We start from the raw sequence: 22,564 nt of genomic DNA on the forward strand, positions 1-22,564 counted from the left end.
AGTGTTCCCCAGAAGGAAGGAAGTCTCATCAGGTGGGAGTCAGCTTCTGATGGCTGCAAGTAGCCTCTTCATGCAAATACACACGAACAAGTTGCGAACAGCTGAAGAGCACATCAAGTAATGGGCTGCCTGATCACCTCCGGCAAATGCAAAGTGAGCCAAACTTGCAAGAATTAAAGCATTCCTAAGCCATGTGTGGTGTAGTGGTTAAAAGTCTCAATAGCTGCTTTTCTACAGCTTAATTACACTATTGTTGGCTTTCATATATTTGCATATGAATTCTCTTTTATAACTTTTGTTAGCAACACTGAATGGCTCTGCAGAGAGGCAAGACTCAAATGAATAAATAATTATAATGATCTAATAATGCTTTTGCGAACCTGATATTGATATTAAGACAAGAATTATGTGTTTTTGAGGCAGTTTATTAACCATTTTCCCCCTTGCCAGACTCAAAGCATCTTATATTACAAAATGGAAAAAAAATAAAAAATAAGAAAAATATTAATCATTTAGTTGAACAATAAATAATGGTAAAACAATAACATTTTAAGTATTGAGAGCCACATAAAAAAGACCAAAGTCAGGAGAAGCCTTAGGGCAGGGGTGTTGAACTCAATTGTCACAAGGGCCGGATATGACATAAATGTCACTTGGTGAGAGCCGAGCCAGGCCTCACCAGCCTCGATCGAGAGTGGAGGGGTGTGGCTGCCTCAGATATCTCGTGAGCCAGATAAGAGCTCTCAAGGGGCTGGATCTGGCCCGCAGGCCTTATGTTTTATACCCCTGCCTTAAGGTGTAACACACACACAAAAAGTTCCTTCTGTGTTGTCAGGTCTTGGCCAGACCTTCCCTCAGAAGCGTAGATATCGCCAACCAATCACAAGCAAACACGAGCCACCAGGGGGTCAGGTGACCACATGTCACAGAGGCCATGTTGCAACCGCTGATCGTATTATGCTGACCAAAGCAGGAACAGTAGGTCTCACCTGCAGTTCCTCAAACAGAATGATGCAACAGCTCCTACCAGCCACAGTTATCACTGGTAGTTGTTGCTAAGCCATGCAGTTTCCCCAACATAGCTATATCTGGGTTAACTAGGTGAATGGTGCAAGGTGTCTCAGTGCAGTCCTGAGCAACTCTAGGCCTTGCACTTTCACTTGGGGGAGAATAACTACACTTTCCTGTTTAGGTGTGAGGTTTGGTTCCCACCCCAGCCACATGTTGTTGTTGCTGTGTGTCCTCAACAGAGACTGACCTCAATGCATGCTGTAAGCAAGGTGTGGTCACACTGATGGTGGGTGGGACCATGCCTTTATCTGTGTTATTGTCTATGCATTTCCTAATCGTCTTTTGCGCGCACACACAGCTGGAGAGTGAGATCATCTCAGCAGCTGAGATACTCCTGTGATCTGAGCAGGTGCCGGTATGTTTGGGCTGATCTGATTGCAGTGCGTGGTGTGAACAATGGGGCCAGCGGATTAGGCTTTCGACAGAACTGATGGATTCTTCTGTTATTCTCTGTATAAAACTAGCACCACCTAATGCGTTAGGTAGGACGGTGTCAGTTCTACACCAATAAACAAGCTGGACGACAAAAAGGGTTCCTTTTCGTTTAAGAGCAGGAAAATATGAGCCGCTGCAACTTGGCTCTAAACTTTATAAACGGTTCCATTTTTAAGAGGTAAACGTTATGCACATGTAGTTTCAGCTGCTCTTTGTTTACTGTGCTAGTTCATAACCCTTCCCTAAAACAATAGTATAAAAAAGGCCTCTTCAAGGGAAAAAAAAGTGCATACCCCAAAGCAACTGGCAGTTCTACAGTTGGCCCTAAATTCTGAACCAGCATCCTACAGACCCATTAAATGCTTTCTTGTGAACTTTAAGAGATATGACTTAAGCTGCCTTAAAACTACAGCTCCTGGGTTCTTTTCGGTGGTGCTAGATTTGACCTGCTTTTTAATGATACTTGGGATAATAGTTCTTAAACAACAAATTCCCTGAAGGGTGCCATTTATAGTAATCAAAAATGAATTTTGAAATCGCACCATGGCACATTCTCAAACTTTCTCCATTTTGTGAGCTGATAATTTCCCCCACACTCGTATTTTCACAATTAAAACCTCTATTAATTTATCAGGGTCCAAAAAGGGAGAAAAGGGGTGTACTATTTACACAACGTACACTTGAAATACTTCATTAGATTTTATAGAGAATCTTAAAGTTCCGTAGTGGTTCGATTGTGGTGGTCACATGGTACCAGACTGTCAGGTTTTTTTTGTGTAAGCTACCATGCCTGGAGCCACAGTGCTCCCCCCTCGGCAAAAGAGCCCCTCTTCACACCACCTGGATGCAACCCAAATTTCACATGAAAACAAGTCACATGATTTGCTGGTTCAAGGCCACCCAGAATTTTGTCCCTCTAGGCCTGCCCTCTCGGCAGCCCTGGAAATTATTAATGATATTTGGGCAAGGAAGACTATCAGTTCACAACACATACTGGGATTTGCTGTTGATTGCACCGTGTCCTAGGGCACATTGGATGAGATGATCAACCTCATCCAAGAGCGACAAAGTCCTGCAAAATTCTGAGCAGAAGTCTCATGTAGCTTCATTCATCTGCTGCCTCTGATTATAGACCATCCTTACAGAACACAGCATTTTCTTTAAAAACAAAGACATCGGGCAAATGACCTTGTGCCTACGTACACATTCAGGTTGTCAATTTTTCAGATTCTACTGGGAAGCGGGTTCTCAAAGGAAAGTCTTGCTTCCATTACCATCCACACAGCATAAAACTGAGGGCCAAACTCAACGGGATGGTGATTTCACGGCCACCACATGTTCTCCATCCCCACTTTAAAGTGATTTTAAAATGCTGCGAGGGCCTGATCCCATTTTGCCACTTTAAAAAGGCACAAGGTGGGGAGAAAAGAGCTGTGGGCCCAATTAGTATTGGCCTCTTGCTGCATTTTAAAACGACGATGTCCTGGTGGCCATGAGTTCACCGTCACATTTAGTTTGGCCCTGAGCAATACGGCTTTAGGCTGCATCATGGGAGATGCTAACAAGAACAGATAGGAAGCTATACCCGCACATCCCTATGACACTCTTTTATCATCTATCCCAGGGGTCCCTGACCTTTTTCAGCCTGTGGGAACCTTTGGATTTCTGACACAGCACGGTGGGCAAAGCCACAACATGGCTGCCACAGGAGGTGGAGCCAGCCACAATATGGCTGCCACAGGAGGTGGAGCCAGCCACAAAATGGCTGCTGCCACTGCTTACCTTCAGTCACAGAGTGAAAATCCTTGTGTTGTGGTGGCAGCTGCTGCCAAAGCAACATTTTTAAAAAATCTGCACAGGCAATTAAATTTCCAATGGCAAATCAAAAGCCTCACCTGGCCCTGGCCTCTTTCTAAAAACACTTGGCAGGTGCCAGGAAAGCTGTTTTTACATTACAGTATTATGGCAAGCTACCCTGTAATAATGTTTCCTGATTTAAAAAATATCTTTGTGGACGTTGTGGCCATTATAGCAATTGCAAAGTGAGGAGCTTTCGCAGGCCACAGTTAAACTCAGTGTAGGACTTCAGCATTGGTACGGGACAATGCACCAATGGGAAAAAAAACATATGGACCACAAACTGCCCAGCCATGCATTACAATCAGGTAAGGGCGTGTTGAACAAATAATTTGGTAAATTTCCTTGCATTACGGCTTTTATACTCTATCAGTATGCTATGAAAGTCACCTCCACAGTAGCCACGTGACCTGATCTCCCTGCCCCCGCGCCCCAAAATAAGGCTTCCATAATCTACTGTGGGGTCCCCAAATCTCAAGTTAGGTAACAGAGTTCTAGATATGCATTGCTGTATTCTGTCGATATGCCATTCTGATTGAAAAACAGCTCTGCCCAGTGACAAGTTTAATCATACTAAGAGGAATGCCCCTACTTCACCACATGCAACAGAGCAAGCTAGCCGCAAAGTACATACCAATTCCTGTGTAAAGTCTGCCCTTCTAAACAACCTCAAAATTACTAGGTTACAGTCAAGACTTACCACATACAAAACCTTCTGGCACCACATCGAAAATGCTTCTGCCCTTTAATGACTCCGGGTGGGCGCAGGTGGCTAGCACGAGTGGCTGCAGTTCCTTCCTGGTTAACCACTGCGGCAGCCATTTGAGATGACAATCACACAGGAAGCTCTCACTGTTGATGTGGCTAGAGGGAAACAAGCAAAAAGCGAGAGAGTGGTGAAACTTGTGAGGGAGTCTTTAAAAGCTGAACCGCTTGCCTTTCCTTAACACTATCACAAACACAGGATCATAAGAACATAAGAAAAGCCATGCTTGACTAGACCAAGGTCCATCAAGTCCAGCAGTCTGTTCACACAGTGGCCAACCAGGTGCCTCTAGGAAGCCCCCAAACAAGATAATGCAGCAGCATTATCCTGCCTGTGTTCCACAGCACCTAAGATAATAGGCATGCTCCTCTGATCCTGGAGAGATCAGGTATGCATCATGACTAGTATCCATTTTGACTAGTAGCCATGAATGCCCCTCTCCTCCATGAACGTGTCCACTCCCCTCTTAAAGCCTTCCAAATTGGCAGCCATCACCACATCCTGGGGCAGGGAGTTCCACAATTTAACTATGTGTTGTATGAAGAAATACTTCCTTTTATTTGTTTCGAATCTCTCACCCTCCAGCTTCAGCAGACGACCCCATGTCCTAGTATTATGAGAGAGGGAGAAAAGCTTCTCTGTTCACTCTCTCAATATCATGCATAATTTTATAGACCTCTATCATGTCTCCCCTTAACCGCCTTCTTTCCAAGCTAAACAGCCCTAAGTATCAGAAAGTCAATCCCATTCATTCTAACTACAGTTCTGTATTCAGGGCTCCGCTACTCCCAGTTTGCTGAAGGTGGAGCCAGGTCACGCACACTGATGGCTGAGAAGGCAATAAAAGCCTATTTTCTCTATTCTAGCATCAACATTGTATTCTGGAAGTAAGGTTGGAGGGCAGGAGGAAGGTTGCACTGAGATTGCTTCTTTATAAATGGAGCCTTTAGGGGGATTCAGGGGACCATGCTGTTCCCATGATCGGAGCCAGACCATGCAGAATGGTATGTCAGGCCTGAAGTCCTCTTTTTATATAACAGTAGCAAATGGGCAATGCAGCCGTGACTATCTGAAGGCAGCTTTTGGCAGCATGGGAGTCTCTCCTGATACAAGTTCTAACAAATAAAACTTCTATTCCAAAGATCCTTTGAAGGGGCATCCAAAACAAGAGATGACTCAAGTAAATCATAAAGTGAAACGTTAATGCAAGCCTCTTCTCTTCCCCCCCCCCACTCCCCCCCAATACATAAGAACATAAGAAGTGGCTTGGTGGATCAGACCAGCGGTCCATCTAGTCCAGCATCCTGTGTCACACAGTGGCCAACCAGTTACTCTGGAGGGCCAATAACAGGGAATAGAAGCCAGCACCCTCCCCTGATATTGCCTCCTGGCACTGGGAGTCAGATCTTTATTGCCTCTGAAAGTGGAGGTTCCCTGGCTAGTAGTACCATGGCTAGTAGCTGCTGATAGACCATGAACTTGTCCATGAACTTGTCTTGTCCCCTTTTAAAGTAATCGATGCCCAAGGCCATCACTACATCCTCTGGCAGTGAATTCCACATTTTAATAACTCGCTTTGTAAAGAAAGAAACATTTCCTATTGTCCTATCCTGAATCTATGCTCATCAACTTCAATGGATGCCATCGAGTTATAGAATTCTGGGAGAAGTAGTTCTCTCTGTCCACTCTCTCTACCCCATGCATAATTTGATAAACCTCTAGCATGTCTCTGGCTTAGTCATCTCTTTTCTAAACTGAAGAGTCTTAAGCTCTTCAGCCTTTCCTCATAGGAAAAGTGGACCAACCCCTTAATCATTTTCCTTGCCCTCTTCTGTACTTTTTCCAGCTCTGCAATGTCCTTTTAGAGATATGGTGAGCAGAACTTCACACAGTATTCCAAATGAGGCCACACCACAGATCTACACAGGGGCATCATAATATCGGCCATTTCATTTTCACCCCCTTTCCATATAATCCCCAGAATAGGGTTTGAAAATAAGAACATAAGAAAGGCCCTGCTGGATCAGACCAAGGCCCATCAAGTCCAGCAGTCTGTTCACACAGTGGCCAACCAGGTGCCTCTAGGAAACCCACAAACAAAGCGACTGCAGCAGCATTTGCCTTCCTCACAGTTGCTGCACACTAAGTTGGCATGAGGACAACAAAGGCTCTCTCTTCTCTTCAGCAGCATACTTCACATTATACAAAATCTTTGGAAAATGCTCTCTGTGATACTATAAGAGCTCAGGTCCTTGATCAAGCCAATTTCACCCCCCAAATGGGGAGGGGGGCATGGCTTAGTGGTAGAGCATCTGCTTGGCAAGCAGAAGGTCCCAAGTTCAATCCCTGGCCTCTCCAGTTTAAAGGATGAGGTAGAAGGTGGTATGAAAGACTTCTACCAGAGACCCTGGAGAGCCAGTCTGAGTAGACAATACTGACCTTGATGGACCATTGGTCTGATTCAGTATAAGGCAGCTTCATATGTTCATAGCTGATCTCAACAGCTTTCCAACTTCCATGTTTCCTGAAACATGCTCAGTCCTTTTCGGGTTAATTTACGAAGTCACATTTTTCTGGAGTCCCCAGAAACCTTGCCTCTGGTTGGTTTGGCTTTGCTGTTTCCGTGACTGGCACAAGCCACCCAGTTTACTACCCTACATAGAAATGCTTTGCACATAGGAGGCATCTCCTAATATGAGATTTTAGGTAGGACTGGGGAAAATTCTTGACACCCTAAAAAGGCACTATTGGCTCAAGGCAAATAGTACCTTGCTGGGTGTAGACAGCAAACTGACCCTGAATGCCAGGTTTCTATAGAAGCCTGGTTGACTGAAGTGAGCAGTCACCTCCAGGATTTTGTAAACTGGAAGAGAGGTTACTCCTACGCCACAAATACATAACATGTGAACAAATTCTGTGCCTGGCTGATGTTTTCTCTTGGAAAGGGACCTAATACATTAAAGTGCCTAGACATCAAATGTCACTTGAACATCCGGTCGAGCATAAGCAGCATATTAACATTTGGGGAGGTGGGAGTGGAAAGCATCACCAGGCAGGAAGTCTGGCAAGTAATGTGCTAAACCAGATCTCCCTCACACAGCTGTAATGTCAGATCTGCTAACACGTCCGCAATTTTTCCCATCCTTAAGACTTAGCGCGCACCAAGGGTGAAATTCGAACTTATTGCCGAAACGTCACCAAACCATAAATGTGAATAGGGAAAAGGAGAAGCAGGCTTGCTGCCGAGATTTTAAGTCACCCACTGAATGCTCGGTAAGGCTAGAGAACAGGAGCCTGGATTTCCTGAACGGAGATGGATAAGGGCGCAGATGCAGTTCAATGAAAGAAGCTGCTGAGACGATCGAATTTCACTCATTACGGACAGCGAGATGAGCCCGTGACATCTGCTCAATTGTAAAAATAACTCCAGAGGGGCGGCAAGTGGAGAGCAGTAATACTGGGGTGGGGGTGATTGGGGGGCAGGGAAGAGGAGGGTGAGAACAGCCGCTGGGACAAGGAAGCGATGCAACAACATGTGTTTTAGGATAGCCCCTAACAGCCCCAGTTACTTACAGCTCCTTCAGGCTCTTCAGTCTGGCAAAGGCATCTGCTTGAACAGACCGGATTGCATTATCTCCAAGGTTACTGCAGGGGGTGGGGGGGAAAGGTGTTTAAACACATGGAGAGAAAGATTAATTGGTTTTGTCACTAAAGAAGCATTTGGTTCAGTTTAATGTCTTTATGGCTTTGCAGTGAATTGTAATATGTATACACCTACTTATCCGGGATCGTGTGTCCTCACAAAGTGTGGTGTTGTTCGCTGGACAAACTGATGTAACTGCAAGTGGTGGCTGTTCCAGTAATCATCGCCACCTTTTAAAACCTGCAGCCTAAAACTCACATGTAAGAAGTATTCACTTTTAAGTGTACTGCACAACATACTGAGTTCCCTAAATAATCCGGCTCAGGTGTCAACTACAGGAGTCAAACATACGTAACAAAAGGTAGGAATTCTTTGACAACCAGTTGACACAGTTTGTTTTGGAAACTTCTTGTTAAATATTTAAAAAGAAAAAAATTGTCTTTAGTGTCCCTTTGCAGCACACATACAAACCCCAAAGATGCTCAGAGTGGATTTAAATCACCTGCATTAATTTTTTTGCTATTACTGTATCATGACAATGAAGTGCAATTATGTTTGAATAAACCTGTTCAATCCCCAACAGGTTCCGTGACCATTCTGCAAAAATCTAGGCTGTCAAGGATCATTGGTAGTAAAGAGCCTCTTGGACTTGAATCTTTCAAGATGAAATAGTTTCACTTGATTCTCAGAGCATGGATCTTAAGAAAGGCAATGCACACAGGGGAAAGGGGAACTATTTAGTTCAAGCCGGTGTATTTTTCAAAAATCACATTCAAAAAGGTTTCTTGAAGCAAACGGGATACAAATGCAAATGGGATACAATATTTGACTGAGCACAAATTTTTTCTTGCATTTTCGCTTGTGCAAAAGCTCTAGTGCAAGCAGACATTTTGCAATGGATCTAACCCAATATCCCAGTATTTCCTTTGGCTGATATTTTCAGAAAGAACCTGTAAGGAGACCAGTTCTTTATTATATCTTTGGTGTGTGTTCCTTAACTGGAATTAATTCCATAAGCACCTATGGAGGCCAGCAATGTATCAAAACATGATGCCCGCTGCATTGCATGCATACTAGCATCACGTAAACACAAAAGCCTTAATCTAGTCCACCAGGCCCTCATGAGTGCAGAGGGCTCCCCTTGGTCGATCTGCACTAAAAGTTACTTGGGCTCCTGATTGGAGGGAAACCCAGAGAACATAACAGTGCATTCCTGAGCTTTCGGCGTGGAGAAACAGCGGGGAGGAGGCGCCGCTGCGGAGCCTCCTAACCCGTTTCTCCAGCGCCAAAAAAAAAAAAGCCTTTTAAAGCCTCTTTAAATTTTAAATGGGGTTTTTCGCCCCACAGAGAAAAGCAAAGCTGCGCCTACTAAAAAGCAGGTGCAGCCTTACTTTTCTCGCCGCCGGCGTACCCAAGGTGAAAGGGGACAGGAGGCTGCCTAACAGTAGCTCCTCCCCCCGGCCCATCCCGAGAACGCCTCCTGGGACACCGGGATGTTCTCCGGAACGCCAGCACGGGCCTTTATACCACGGCAGCACCCGGAGACCAGCATCCAGGCCTCCTCGCCAGTGCTGGGGCCACTAACACTGGTGTAAGTAGCCAAGACGCTGGCGCGGGGGGCCCTAATGCCGGTGCAGCGCCTTCCTGGTCTCCTAAGGGTGTTAAAGCTCAGGAATGCGCTGTAAAAGGATTAAGTGGCTGATGTTTCTTATCAATTCCAGCCCATAAAATAGCAGCGTTAAGCATCCATCGTTTGCTTTGCCAGGTCCACTTGCCCTATTCTGAGCTCATTCCGAGCAAACGGAGAGGATAAGCGCTAAAACAAAATGGCTGGTAGCCCTCCTGCTTGTCCTACCACACTAGTAAAGGCAATAGCTGGAGGTGCTGGGCTTGCTCTCCCTCCTCCTCTTCCACTCACAGCCCTTTTCAGGCTCAGGTGGAGAGGATGGAGAAAGCCAAGGACCCGTGGACACCGGGGAGAGTCGAACAGAGTGTGAGAACGAAGGGCAGGTTTCCCAGCGGACCAAAACACTAGTTGTGGCTCTGCGTGAATAAATGAGATGTAATCCATTGTACTTGACCAAAAGAGAAAGAGAAATCAAAAGCATGCAAACTGGCCATGTGTTCTATAACTTTCTTCCTGGTGGGGAAAAAAAAAAAAGCCAGAGTCGAAGCTGACTTGTAATGAGAAGGAAGCAGCTGGCTCTCACAAATGGACCGGCTTCTCAGCTTACAAAGATGCTATTAAATTGCTAGCAGGCCTCTCCGGCAGCCACTGCTGGCAGACTTCCCCTCTCCCACCCAGCCACTTCACTGCGAGCCCGCAACGCATTGTGGGTTACTCACAGGTGTTCCAGGGCCTCCAAGCCTGAGAACGCCTCCTTGGCCACAGACTTGATCTTGTTTCCAAACAGAGTCCTGCAGTTTCCAAACACCCAGCGCCAGATAAGCAGTGGAAAGGGGGGTGGGAGAGAAAAACAGCAAAGAAAAGAAAATGAAAAGACCCCAATTAGCATGGCTGTATCTGATGAAACATCCCCGAGTAAGGCACTGGAAATATGACCCGTGGGGATTAAGGAAGCCGGAGTATGCGTGCTTTCCCCCCGTTCCCTGAAATTAAATACTTTTATCTATATTAGAACTTAATGGCGATGATAGCTTTACACAAGATACGCTGTACTGCATTAAAAAATGGAGGTTTGCTTTGGTTACTGGGGAAGGGGAGTCAGTATATGTGTTGACCTTCGGTTATCAGAGAGAACACAGTTTAAATGAGACTCTGGACCATCGCCTCAGCACACTGAAGTCCTTGCTGGTAACAAAATGGACTGCCAATACAGACTCGGAAAATTTCTAGATAACCCAGCAAGCAAATTTCCAGACCTCATTATCACAGAAGGAACAAAATCCACTTGACAACCTCCTGAATAAACTGTTAACATGTCCTCTGTCTCTCTCCCAGAAATGACCAAATTTTACATAGATACACAAACGCACAACATTTATAATATTGTCGAAGGCTTTCACGGTCAGAGTTAATTGGTTCTTGTGGGTTATCCGGGCTGTGTAACCGTGGTCTTGGTATTTGTCCTTCAGTGTTACTCCTCTGAAGATGCCTGCCACAGCTGCTGTCAAAACGTCAGGAAAGAAAATACCAAGACCACGGTTACACAGCCCAGATAACCCACAAGCACAACATTTATGTTTTATAGCAATACTTGCTGCCTACCAGTATCCCTTGGTTTCTACTGCTGCTTCGTATGTTAGCCAAATCCATGGCAAAAAAAATTCAAATTATCGTGCAAGAACAATATACTGCAATGAAGCATTTAATTTTTTTAAATTCCATAACTTTTTGACAGCTGAATATGGATTTTTATAGTCACACTGTAAAACGTGGAGGTGTTTTTTATGTAGAGAGTGCTTCTAGTTTATATTCACTAAGTCATTCATTATAAGGTGAGAAATTATTTCCCCAAAGAACCTACTTGAGCACATGACAGAACTAAAATGGAAATTTGTGCCAGTTTAGGAAAAAAAAGAAGAAGCCATTTCTGAGTCAACCGGGATGAAAAGCCTTGGTATCGCTAAGTTCCAAAGTTCAAAACCATATCCCCAAAATGACAGGATTTGGCAAGCTATGGCAGGAGGAATTTCCATTTTGCCTTCTAAACCAATGTACCACTTCTAAGAAATGTATTTTTAAATAAAACATGAAATACCGAAATCATATTATATTCCAAAATGAAGTACTGTGCTCATCTCTACCCTTCTGTTATATTAGATGAGTCTGGTTTGAATACTCAGGAAAACAGACAACCACAACAACTGGAAAATGCTGTTAAAACCTCTCTACTTCTGTTGGCTTTTAATTGCTAGGGTCCTAAAGGCCAAACTAGAAGATATATATGACGTACATCGGGTTGGGAGCCCCCCAACCCAGCTGGCAGTCGCACGTGATTTTAGGGAACTAACATTCTCAAGTGCTCCAGGACCTGAATCAGTTTAGGAGTACAGTGCAGAGGGGGGAAGAGTTTCAGCCTTCCCTCCCGTGCTGTTTTCCCAAGCTGAAATGGTCATTGGGAGGCACTATTTACCTCGATATGGTGCTCCACATGCAATGACTACAGCAAGTGGAGGCTCACATTGGAGCAAACAGCCCCCCCCCAACCGTGGCCATTTTGGCTTGGAAAAACAACAGAGGAGGGAAGGCTGAAGCCCCTGTTGTGAAGCCCTTGGGAATGTTACTTCCCCAAACTCATGTGCGACTGTAAGTTGGGTTGGGGAAACCTGACATATGTCACGTATATCTTTAGTTTGGCCCTAAGCTAGCACTGACCTGAGATTTAAATCATGTTTTTGCAGGTTTTATCCTGTCACTTTATCTTCTTTCTAGAGTTTTTGTCCTTAATTTTTTAATGTAATGTAACCCTGATAAGCAAAACTTCGGGGGGGGGGGAGGTTGAGGAAGATACTATATGATGGATCCTGGGATACTACTGTCCAAGTTCATACTAGTATTATTTTAATTAAACAGGAATATTTCTCTAACTCACTTCCATGAATAAATGCAAAAGTTAAGATTACAACAGGCCAAGAAAATGTGAGAGTGGTAGGGTCATGAGGACTCTCCACCATGTGACCTGATTAAGGATTGCTCCAGTGAGACAGGTGATAAGGGCTGGAGTAGGACTTCTCATGCAAGAGAGGTTCACAGAGAACATACATAACATCACCTTACACTGAGCCAAACCACTGGTTTTATCACAGGACATATTATCTACTTTGGTAGTGATTCTCCAGCGTCTCCAGTTAGAGGTCTTTCATACCACCTACTACCTGATCCTTTTAACTGGAGATGCCAAGGACTGAACTAAAGATCCTTTTTGTATACAAAGCAGATATTCTGCCACTGAGCCACGTCACAGCTAGGGATACATACTTTTTTTAGGTAAGGTACTCTATTTTGCTAGTTCCCTCCTTCAGTTGTCTAAAGATATTTATATTACAAATCAACACTGCATATGGCAGTATTTTCTGAAGATCTAAAGTGGATTAAAAAGATATAGGAAACATTATGCAGATATATGTTTTTAAGTCTAGACATTAAGAAGAATTTTCTAACAAAATATTGTCGAAGGCTTTCACGGTCAGAGTTCATTGGTTCTCGTAGGTTATCCGGGCTGTGTAACCGTGGTCTTGGTATTTTCTTTCCTGATGTTTCGCCAGCAGCTGTGGCAGGCATCTTCAGAGGAGTAACACTGAAGGACAGTGTCTCTCAGTGTCAAGTGTGTAGGAAGAGTAATATATAGTCAGAAAGGGGTTGGGTTTGAGCTGAATCATTGTACTGCAAAAAGTAACAAAGGTAATGTGCTAACCATTGTCCTGTAAGTATCAAGATAATGTGCTAACATACCACACCCTCATTAGCACATTATCTTGATACTTACAAGACAATGGTTAGCACATTACCTTTGTTACTTTTTGCAGGACAATGATTCAGCTCAAACCCAACCCCTTTCTGACTATGTATTACTCTTCCTACACACACTTGACACTGAGAGACACTGTCCTTCAGTGTTACTCCTCTGAAGATGCCGGCCACAGCTGCTGGCGAAACGTCAGGAAAGAAAATACCAAGACCACGGTTACACAGCCCGGATAACCTACGAGAACCAATTTTCTAACAGAGCGGTTCCTCAGTGGAACAGGCTTCCTCGGGAGGTGGTAAGCTCTCCTTCCCTGGAGGTTTTTAAGAAGAGGCTAGATGGCCATCTGTCAGCAATGCTGATTCTATGACCTTAGGCAGATCATGAGAGGGAGGGAACCTTGGCCATCTTCTGGGCATGATGTATGGGTCACTGGGGGTGTGGGGGGAGTGGGGTGTGTGTGTGTGTGTGTGGGATAGTTCAGAATTTCCTGCATTGTGCAGGGAGTTGGACTAGATGACCCTAGTTGTCACTTCCAACTCTATGATTCTATGATTCTAAGTAAAAATGCACATTTGCCAATGCTCAGAAAACAATAACATGTATAACAGACATGAGTGAGATCTTGTTTTACAAGATTTGGGCCCCAACATATGTCTTTTGTTGTTGTTTTTAACAGACCGTAATTGAAAGTGGTTCTTACAGAAAAGGAAAATGGCAGTGTCAGTCAACCCAGCGCAACTTCCAGAAACAGAGTGCCTGCCTACGTGTACATCAGCAATAAGCTCTACCTACATAAAATGACATATGTTTTGCAAAATGCATTTATTGCAAAGTAATTATGGTAATGTGGGGGATTTGCATATTTTGCCAGTTTTGAGTACTGGGAACAGCCTGCTAAAACAGGTTATAAGAGGAGTAAAAAAAATAATCACAGGCAATTCCTTAGGTAACCCGCACGTGTAACCACTTCCACCAAGAACACACGAACAACTTTCAGATATGCCTTTCCTGGATACGTTAGTTCTCAGACACACCCAGTTAAACCTACTGGATCAGATGAGGAGTTGGCAAACTCATGTTCTCTGCAGGAAATTGCACCTTGGCTGCGTAAACCAACTATCCCACATTAACCAACAAGGGCCTTGTCTAGGCTTGCACCTCAGAGCTGCTCCTCCTTTTAATCCTAAACAGAAAGCACTGAGGTAAATAATGTTCCTACAATTCATGTCTGTTTTCCAAGAAAGATCTGTGTATTATAGGTAATCCACCACTACATTCACACAGAATTTCAAAACTGGATTTCTGTCCCAGAAGTTACAGACTAAGTCTGCAATTCTGATGGGGGGGGGAGGGGAGGCAAATCTTTTTAGGAGCCAGCGTGACCTTAGGAGCCAGTTTGACCTACACCGACATGGGGTCAAACATGCCGCCATCCAGGATCCACAGAGATCCACCAGCCCACACCACCAGTGGAGCCACTCCAGGAACTAAATCCTGGAAGAGAATACCCCGTCAGCATGGGGGAGGCGTTCCCGGGGCGTAGCTACCTTTGGGCAGCTTCCGAACCCGTTCACCCCAGGAAAGCCCCCTTGACCTGTGGCATGACTGCGCTACCTTTTTTGGTGGAGCAGCCTTGCTTTGTTCAATGGGGCGTTCCTCCGTTTTTGTTGTTTTTATTTATTTTAAACTGCACTTTTCCCTCCGTGGAAACCAGTAAGCCTAGGAGGAGGAGGCGTGGCTGCGCCACTCCCAGCCGCTGCCTATCTGCCCCCTCTTCAGGATGGGGCTGCCCCACAGCAAGAAAGAAGACTAAAGGAGAAGAGTTTGTTGGAGCTTGAACTTCTGAAGTGGTGACACAGAGAGAGCTTGGCAAAGATGTTTGGGAATCCCTGGTCTAAATTATTATAGGTCAGGATTCCACTGTTCTTTTTATTCCACGGTTGCACTGTGATGAAGTTAGGTCATGTCTGCACTTTAAATTTAAAAATTGATTTAACTGTCAGTGATTTCCTCAAAGGAACACTGGGAACTGTAGACTTGTGAGAAGGGGAAATGTAGATCTGTGAGAAAGCCAACTTTCTGACAAGGGACTTTTTAGCACCTTGGCTGAGAATCTCCAGGAGTTCCTCCAGGGATGGTTCTACCATTATGGGCTGAAGGGCAGAGCTATGCCTCCCTTCGAGTATGGGAGAGAGAAATACCATCGAAGAGAATTGTTTCACCTTATTTATTTCTTTTGGTTCTCCCAAGCTAATTGTCAGGTCAAATTCAAACCATACCGCAGCGGGGAGATGGAGCACATAGTGTGAGCCGTGTTGATTACTCGGTTGTACTTATCTCTCTTTGGAATGTAGTCAGAATAGTCCTTCCTGCATAGCGGGACTCTTTTCTCTCAAGCCCAGTCTTTGGGGCTACAATCTCATCTGTCCACTGGCTGCTCCACCTTTCCTCTCCCTCTCCCTTGCAAAGGAACATACAATACCTGACTCTTGGGGCTGAAAGAAAACTGACCCACTAAATGGCCCGCCCACTCATGCCGCCTAGGCAAAAAAATGGCTCCCAGTTTGCTTCTGGGGCCCAATTCAAGATGCTAGCATCGACTTTTAAAGCCCTGAACAAGGTTGGGGCCAGCATACTTCAGGGCCGCCTGTTCCCATATGATCCTACCCGAACACTACAGAGTCAACATCAGGGGACCTGCTTTGATTGGCCCCACCATCTGAGGCTAGATAGGGGGCAGCCTGAGAACAGGCCTTCTCCACTGTGACATCAAAAATTATGAAATTCCCTTCTAGGGAGGTTTATCTGACCTCCCATCAGTCTTTCGCCAGTGGATGAAGATTTTCTGTTTCATTTGGTGTTCCTTCACTGACCTTCTTTCCCATTTACGTGTTTTGTTTTTATATATGTATTTTAAAAGTTTGTTTTAATGTTTTTGATTGTTCACTGCCTTGGGGACCGTTGGTTGAGTGGAAAGGCAGTATAAAAATGCTTTAGGTAAAATAAATATGTGACGGTAGACCAAAAAGAAAAGGCAGCATGACATCATGTGGGTCTTTCAGACCCCCCTTCCCCTTTATGAGTATGAACTACACATTAGGTCTTCTCTCAGCTTGGCTGAGGTTTTGGACCTTGCTTCCTTATCCTGTGTTTCCAAAACCCAGTTCCACCTGGAGGAAATATATTGAGATCATTTTCCTAGCTGTGAATGTTCATTCATCTGTTATTTAACTGGGTGTCTCAGGGGAAGAACTATTGTGTTGCACCAAGTTTCACTTTTTGGGGGGGCGGTGTAGGGGGGGGGAACCAAGCAGATCCCCTGAGCCTCTTGAGGAAGGGAGTTCCAAACGGTAAAAACAAAAACAAAAAAGCTGTATTCTTTGGGCCAGCCACAAATCTCAACCCTCGAAACAAGGCTCCACCTGATGACCATAGCACGTGTGCTAGGTGTCCCTTAATTTAGCTGGAATTACTTTTGAGGGGAAAAAAACATTCCTTAGATCTTGCTGTACAGCTGTATGGAGACTATACTGAGAAGCAGGAAATTAGCTAAGACGCAACTCAGCAGCTGCAATAACTTATGTTATGTTTCGGAGATGTGCTACACTGTCAGGGCCCCCATCCCTTCCTCCCCTCATGTGTTCTGAAGATGAGCCAACACTACAGAATTCTCATCACAACAGTACCATAATTCTTTCACAGCGACATGCTTTCCTTGACAGAAACCCTGATCTAATGAGTAAATGACTTAAACAAAAGCCAATGACTTCCTTAAAAAAAAGAATTCAGGCGCTGAGGAAAGACATGTCAATGGTGCCATAAAGACAGCCCATTTTACTCTCCTGGAAGACATAAACCTGTTCCGCCGTCAAAGGAAAACCAGTGGGAGACCCAAGTGCACATGGAGACTGCACGGCCATATAAGTGCACCTGCCCTACGTGCGTTTTCTCTCCGTCAGCGAGCAGTTATTTCCCACTCTTGTCAAGCTCTGCACCTGCTGGAGAAGTTCTCCCGTTCGGACTCCTCCCCACCCTTTTCGGCTCTAAATCAGGGCCTCATTTCTAAATCAGGGTTTCTGCCAAGGAGGCAGAAGCGCTTTCCCATGGAACTTTGCACTCGCGCGGCGTCTCACTTAAACGGGGCTGCCACCTACACAAAGCAGCTAGGCGGGTGAATTCTTTTGCCTCTCCAACATGACGTTTAAATCAAGCCTGAGTGAACTGATGTGTGTGTGTGTGTGGGGGGGAAACAAGGAGAGTTAAATTTAATGGTCTGCATAATTGGGGGTTAGGGGTGAGTAAGGGGCTAGCATCTCCAGCGACTCCAGCCATGCGCTTTATGCCAAGAGTGGTTTTTTTTTTCCTGATCGCTCATTTGAGGCATTGTTTTAATTTAGGCTCGCTTTAGCCGCGGTGGAGAGCCTCATCTATAATTCAGAGAAGTCTAGTGGCTGGGCCTGGCCCCTTTCCCCCAGTTTAACACCTTCAATATGCTGAACAAGGCGCTGCAGGTTCGCCGCTTGGCCCTTTCACAAGCTTTATCCACAACAGATCAAACGGGGAGCAGCTCTCAAAGCAATCTCCAAAGAGCTCGGGTAATTATTAATTCATTTGAAGGTTTCCTCCTAAGTGTCCCCTTCTCCCGCCCCTTCCTCCACCCCCCCTACTTTATGCTAATGCTTTTAAACGCCTGCCATTTGACAGCTTAAACACAAGATCCCGCTTGAGGGAAAGCAATGTTTACCATGTGGAGGTCAGTTTTTTTTAATGGCTTTTTAAACGAAAGGTTGTAAAAACGTGTGGGGTGAAAAAATGGCAATAATCAAATAAATATGAAGTAAAATAAACAGGGCACGTTCATATGTGCGAGTATTTAACTACACCAGGTGCAGCTGTGGATTAGGCGGATTGAGCTTTCTGGTACAGGCTGTTCCGAGGTCACCCCAGCAGTTGACACTTTGGCGCCCCACTTTCTTGGTGCCAATTTTGGCACTAAAGGAAGGGAGAGAAAGGGAAGGGGGATTCGTTGTTCGTTGACATGGCTAACTGATTTTTTTTTCCCCTGGGAGAAGGGACAAGGGAGAAGAAGGGAGTTTCTTCATGGTAAGAAACTCTGGAGCCTTGTGTGGTTGCTTAGCAACTTCTTGACAGGGGCTAACAATTTCAGAGTTGGAAGCCTACCCCTATCCCCATGTAAGAGAGACAAAATGGAGCAGGGGGCAAAAAATGGCCGTACAGTATCAAGGGGTAATACACGGCATTTTTTTTTTGCAGCCCTGCCCCAGGATGCCTACAGAGTGACCTATTTCTTGCCAAGTGCTCCCAACTATGGGCTCCCCTGACAGGCTCCCTGTAACAAGAAAACAGGAATAGACTGCAGTGAATTTGGTGAACACTTGTGAGATTTCCTTTAGGAGCTGCCCAGTTGTTCTCTTGTTCTCAAAATCCAGATGTCCTGCACTTGCCAAATCCTGCATTCTGCTTTACCTCTAGTTGCTGCCTAAATTGTCCAAGTTTTCTTGCATTTTTACAATCTGGCCTCAGCAAATTTCCCCCCTGGAGGCTTGATCTCATCTTGTATAACCTCTTGCTTTGCACCCATCCTGGTCCACGCTTATACATTTCAGATGGGTAGCCATGTTGGTCTGCAGTAGAAGAGCAAGAATCGGGCCCAGCAGCGCCTTAAAGATCAGCAAGATTTCCAGGTTATACGTTTCAAGAGTGAAAGCTCCCTTCTTCTTGTATCCCACAAAGGGAGGTTTGATTCTTGAAAGCTTATACCCTGGAAATCTTGTTGGTCTTTTAAGGTGCTACTGGGTAAAAATCTTGTTCACCTTTGCAAAGATTCTCGAAAACCAACTTCTACAATCGGCTTCTGACTAGACTGTATAGAGCTGCTTCCTACAATTCCAGAGCTAGAGCCTCCAACTATCAGGTACCGTGTTTCCCCGAAAAGAAGACATACCCATAAAATAAGCCGTAGCAGGATTTCTAAGCATTTGCGCAATACCCAGATAAGCCATACCCCAAAAATAAGACATGGTGATAGGCGTGGCTATGCAGTGTACTGGCGCGGAGCGGTAAGGTGCTGTTCGAGGTGGGCAACGCTGCGTGCCGCTGCCGCCGCAGCCCCCCGGTTGAAATCCAACAGCTTGCGCTTTGGGGAGATGGGAACCTCGGGGTCTGCGGGCCGTGCCTTGCACTGACTCAGCCCCTTCGCCGTTCGGGATCTTTGGCGGGGGGTGGGGGTGGGGAGAGGTTTGATTCCCTGCGCACCCCCCAAACAAAAGAGGCTTTGGAAATCACCTCCGCTCTTCGGAGCCTGGGTTGAATGACCGGCTGGACAGAGGCTCCGGAAGACCCCCCTTGCTCGCTCACCCGCCCGCCCTCCGGGAGAGAATCGTATCGGCGGGGGAAGGTGGGGTTTATGAGGAGGATCGGGGCGCTCACCAGCGATGGAACAAAGCCAGATCTTGGCGGTGATCCTTAAATCAGTACAATGCAGGAATCGGGCAGCTTCCCTCTCCACCTTCCTGACCCAGTGGGGTTTGGGTGAGATCTAGGGCTGTTGATTCAGTTCGGTCTGAACTGAAAAACAGCCGAATTTCCTGCAATTCAGCAGTTTTTCGGTTCGGACGAACTGAACTCAAAAAGGGGGGAAACCGGGGACCCGAATTCGCCGAGTTCGGGGTGTCCCGAATAAATTCGGCGAATTCGGCCCCTTTAAACAGATCTGTGCCTTCCAGCTGGAAGGCGCAGATCTGTTTCCCTCCCCCCCCCCCCGCGGGCCTCCAGGGAGCTTCCCTGGAGGCTCACGGCGGGCCCTTTAAATAGATCTGCGCCTCCCGGCTGGGAGGCGCAGATCTATTTAAAGCCCCCCCCCCAGTCCTGCCAGGACTCCCGGCAGGGCTGGCGGGGGGCTGGCAAGACCCTCTGGGCTGTCTGCAAAGACCCTCTGGGAAGCCCCCTGAAGGCGCGCGGGGGGGCCGAATTTTCCCCCGAACTCCGGAACCCCCCCGAATTTCCGGGGATCCGAAGCAGGGGAGTTCGGACTTCGGCACGGCCCGAATAAAAACGAGCCGAATTTTGCCGAAGCTGAACTATACCGAATTTTTTTTTTCAACAGCCCTAGTGAGATCCAAAGGAAGAAGAGCGAGGACTGCCTCATCAGGTAAAAACGGCTTCTTTTCTCCGTCTGCAGATGCTTCCCTTCACCATCTGTTTAAAAGGGGGGGAATTGTGTACGGGGTGGGGGGAGAACCGGGGGCATTTCTGTCTCTCAGTATTAAGTTGCAAGGGGGGGACCAGATGCGTGCAGGTTCGGTTCTGTGTGACTGTAAAACGGGCGAGGGGGACCTGGGGAAACTCCCCAGGCTGTCTGTGAGAAAGTAGTCTGCGATCCCGAAGCCGCTTACGCCACAGTCGGTGCTCTGCAGGGCAACGCCGCCCGGCTTTTGGCGGGCAGATTCGGCTTGGCGGTGTCAGCTCAGGTGTCTACTGCGGCAGGGTTCGTTTCCCATCGAACAGGTTTAGTTAAGAAGACGACTTAACTATCTTTGAATAAATGTAGATTGTTGTACCATACTTAATAAAAATAAGACATCCCCTGAAAATAAGCCATAGTGTGTCTTCTTGAGGAAAAATAAATATAAGACAGTGTCTTGTTTTCGGGGAAACATGGTATTTTACAGCTCTGTTGCTATTTTGGCCCTCTGACTAGTAGCCATTATTTTCATTTTTAAAGCCTTTAAAATATATGCTTCAACTCTGATGGCTCCTCCTTCTCAGCATCCCTCCAAACAGCACTGCGCCAGATTGTCTCCTCTTCCTTTTCCATCCTATTTTAGGCAAATCCCTAGACCATTGGTTTAGGAGTTAAGAAAAGACATAGAACTTTATTAGAATACAGTCCTTTTATTAAGAACAGATTCTGAGGCTGAGCTGAGCTCTGGCACAAATTAAGGCCATATTAATTATCACTCCTTATCTCACCAACTACATAACATGCATATCATATGCTCCTGCTTATATGTCAAAGGAACCCTTTATGGGGGGTTTTCAGTAAAATGGAAATGTCATTTGACATCTTCCGTGTCCCAATTTGCTTGAGAATGTGAGGATTTCATTCTTTTGTGTTTGTTTCTGGCCTTTGAAAATTAATTTTGTAGGAAGAGCTTCTGCCTAGCTCAAACAGAGTAAACTTTTCCCCTTGATGCTTTCATTTTTCTTGAAGGGCTAGAGTTGCAATTAGACAAAAACTTTGGTTTTAAAAAAATGTGAAATGATGTGTCACATCCTTTTTTCACAGGGACAATGGCTATTATAGCATAGAGTTCCTGCTCTAAGATTGCATTCAGCTGTCACTAACAACCCAAACTACACTTCAAAAATGGTTTAAAATCCTGGGTGGGAAGGCATGAGAACAAACCTCAGTTTAATGTTTCACCCAATTTAGATGTCACAACATGCTGGCATTTGTTACAAACCAGAAAGTCTTCAGTCTCTGCATCACACAAGAAAATGTAGCACCCAAGCCCCAGTATTTTCTGTTGGGTTTTTTTAATCACAAACGGAGATTTCTTTGTAATGTCTGAATGCAACCTTAAGTGCTGTAAAATGAAACTAAGAGAGCTGAAAAGAAAGACCTGTGTTTGTTCTTAGAATTCCCTAGCACAAATTTACGTACTGGTTTTAGATATGCATTCATTTCTCAGCCTTCAGTGTTTCCTTGCTGCACAATGGTATAAATAGGAGTGATCAAGGCATGTTTGTGCTAAGCATTCAACGCCTGGGTTTCACTAACTGGTGTGGTAAAAATCTTGTCCTCAGTGTTTCCCTGCCACAAACAGAACGAATACCTTCTAAAAAAAAGAGTTCTGAATGCTTGGTGCAGTTTTAGTCTATGTGTACACACACACAAACTGTTTTCACAACACACTGTTTCCTTTTTATCTCCACAAAAGGTTGCCCCACATAAGAATCTTGAACTGTCCCAAATTGTGAGAAACAAGTAATAGAGTTGCCTCCAAAACAGAAGATGTTGCATTACTGGAAAAGTGACTGTGTGAACATAAGTGATTCAGAATAAACTTTATGCAGAGCAGAAATCTCAGTCTTGTTTACTGTCATTTATTGAACATGCTCATATCACTTAATTATCAATTTGCTAAGAACTCAAATGGAGAATGCCTTTTTTGTAACTAATTTATGATTTAAACTTTACAGGATAAGAGTTGCCTCTTTTTATCCTTACAAAATGCACATTAAGCAAAAGGACGATAGATAGATAGATAGATAGATAGATAGATAGATAGATAGATAGATAGATAGATAGATAGATAGATAGATAGATAGATAGAC

The 22,564-nt window shown here is 45.2% G+C and overlaps 1 protein-coding gene across 1 annotated transcript in view; it reads right to left on the reverse strand.

Annotated features, from left to right (window-relative positions):
* LRIG1 (leucine rich repeats and immunoglobulin like domains 1) overlaps positions 1-22,564 on the reverse strand; it is a 108,406-nt gene that overhangs the window by 22,506 nt on the left and 63,336 nt on the right. Inside the window, exons 9-11 of the mRNA XM_056846696.1 lie at positions 10,119-10,190; positions 7,703-7,774; positions 4,064-4,227 (exon numbers count right to left, since the gene is read on the reverse strand). Of these exons, the coding sequence (XP_056702674.1) occupies positions 4,064-4,227; positions 7,703-7,774; positions 10,119-10,190 (308 nt within the window). The remainder of the gene's footprint in view (positions 1-4,063; positions 4,228-7,702; positions 7,775-10,118; positions 10,191-22,564) is intronic.

The sequence above is a fragment of the Euleptes europaea genome, chromosome 1 (assembly GCF_029931775.1).
Source record: "Euleptes europaea isolate rEulEur1 chromosome 1, rEulEur1.hap1, whole genome shotgun sequence".
NCBI lineage: Eukaryota > Metazoa > Chordata > Lepidosauria > Squamata > Sphaerodactylidae > Euleptes > Euleptes europaea.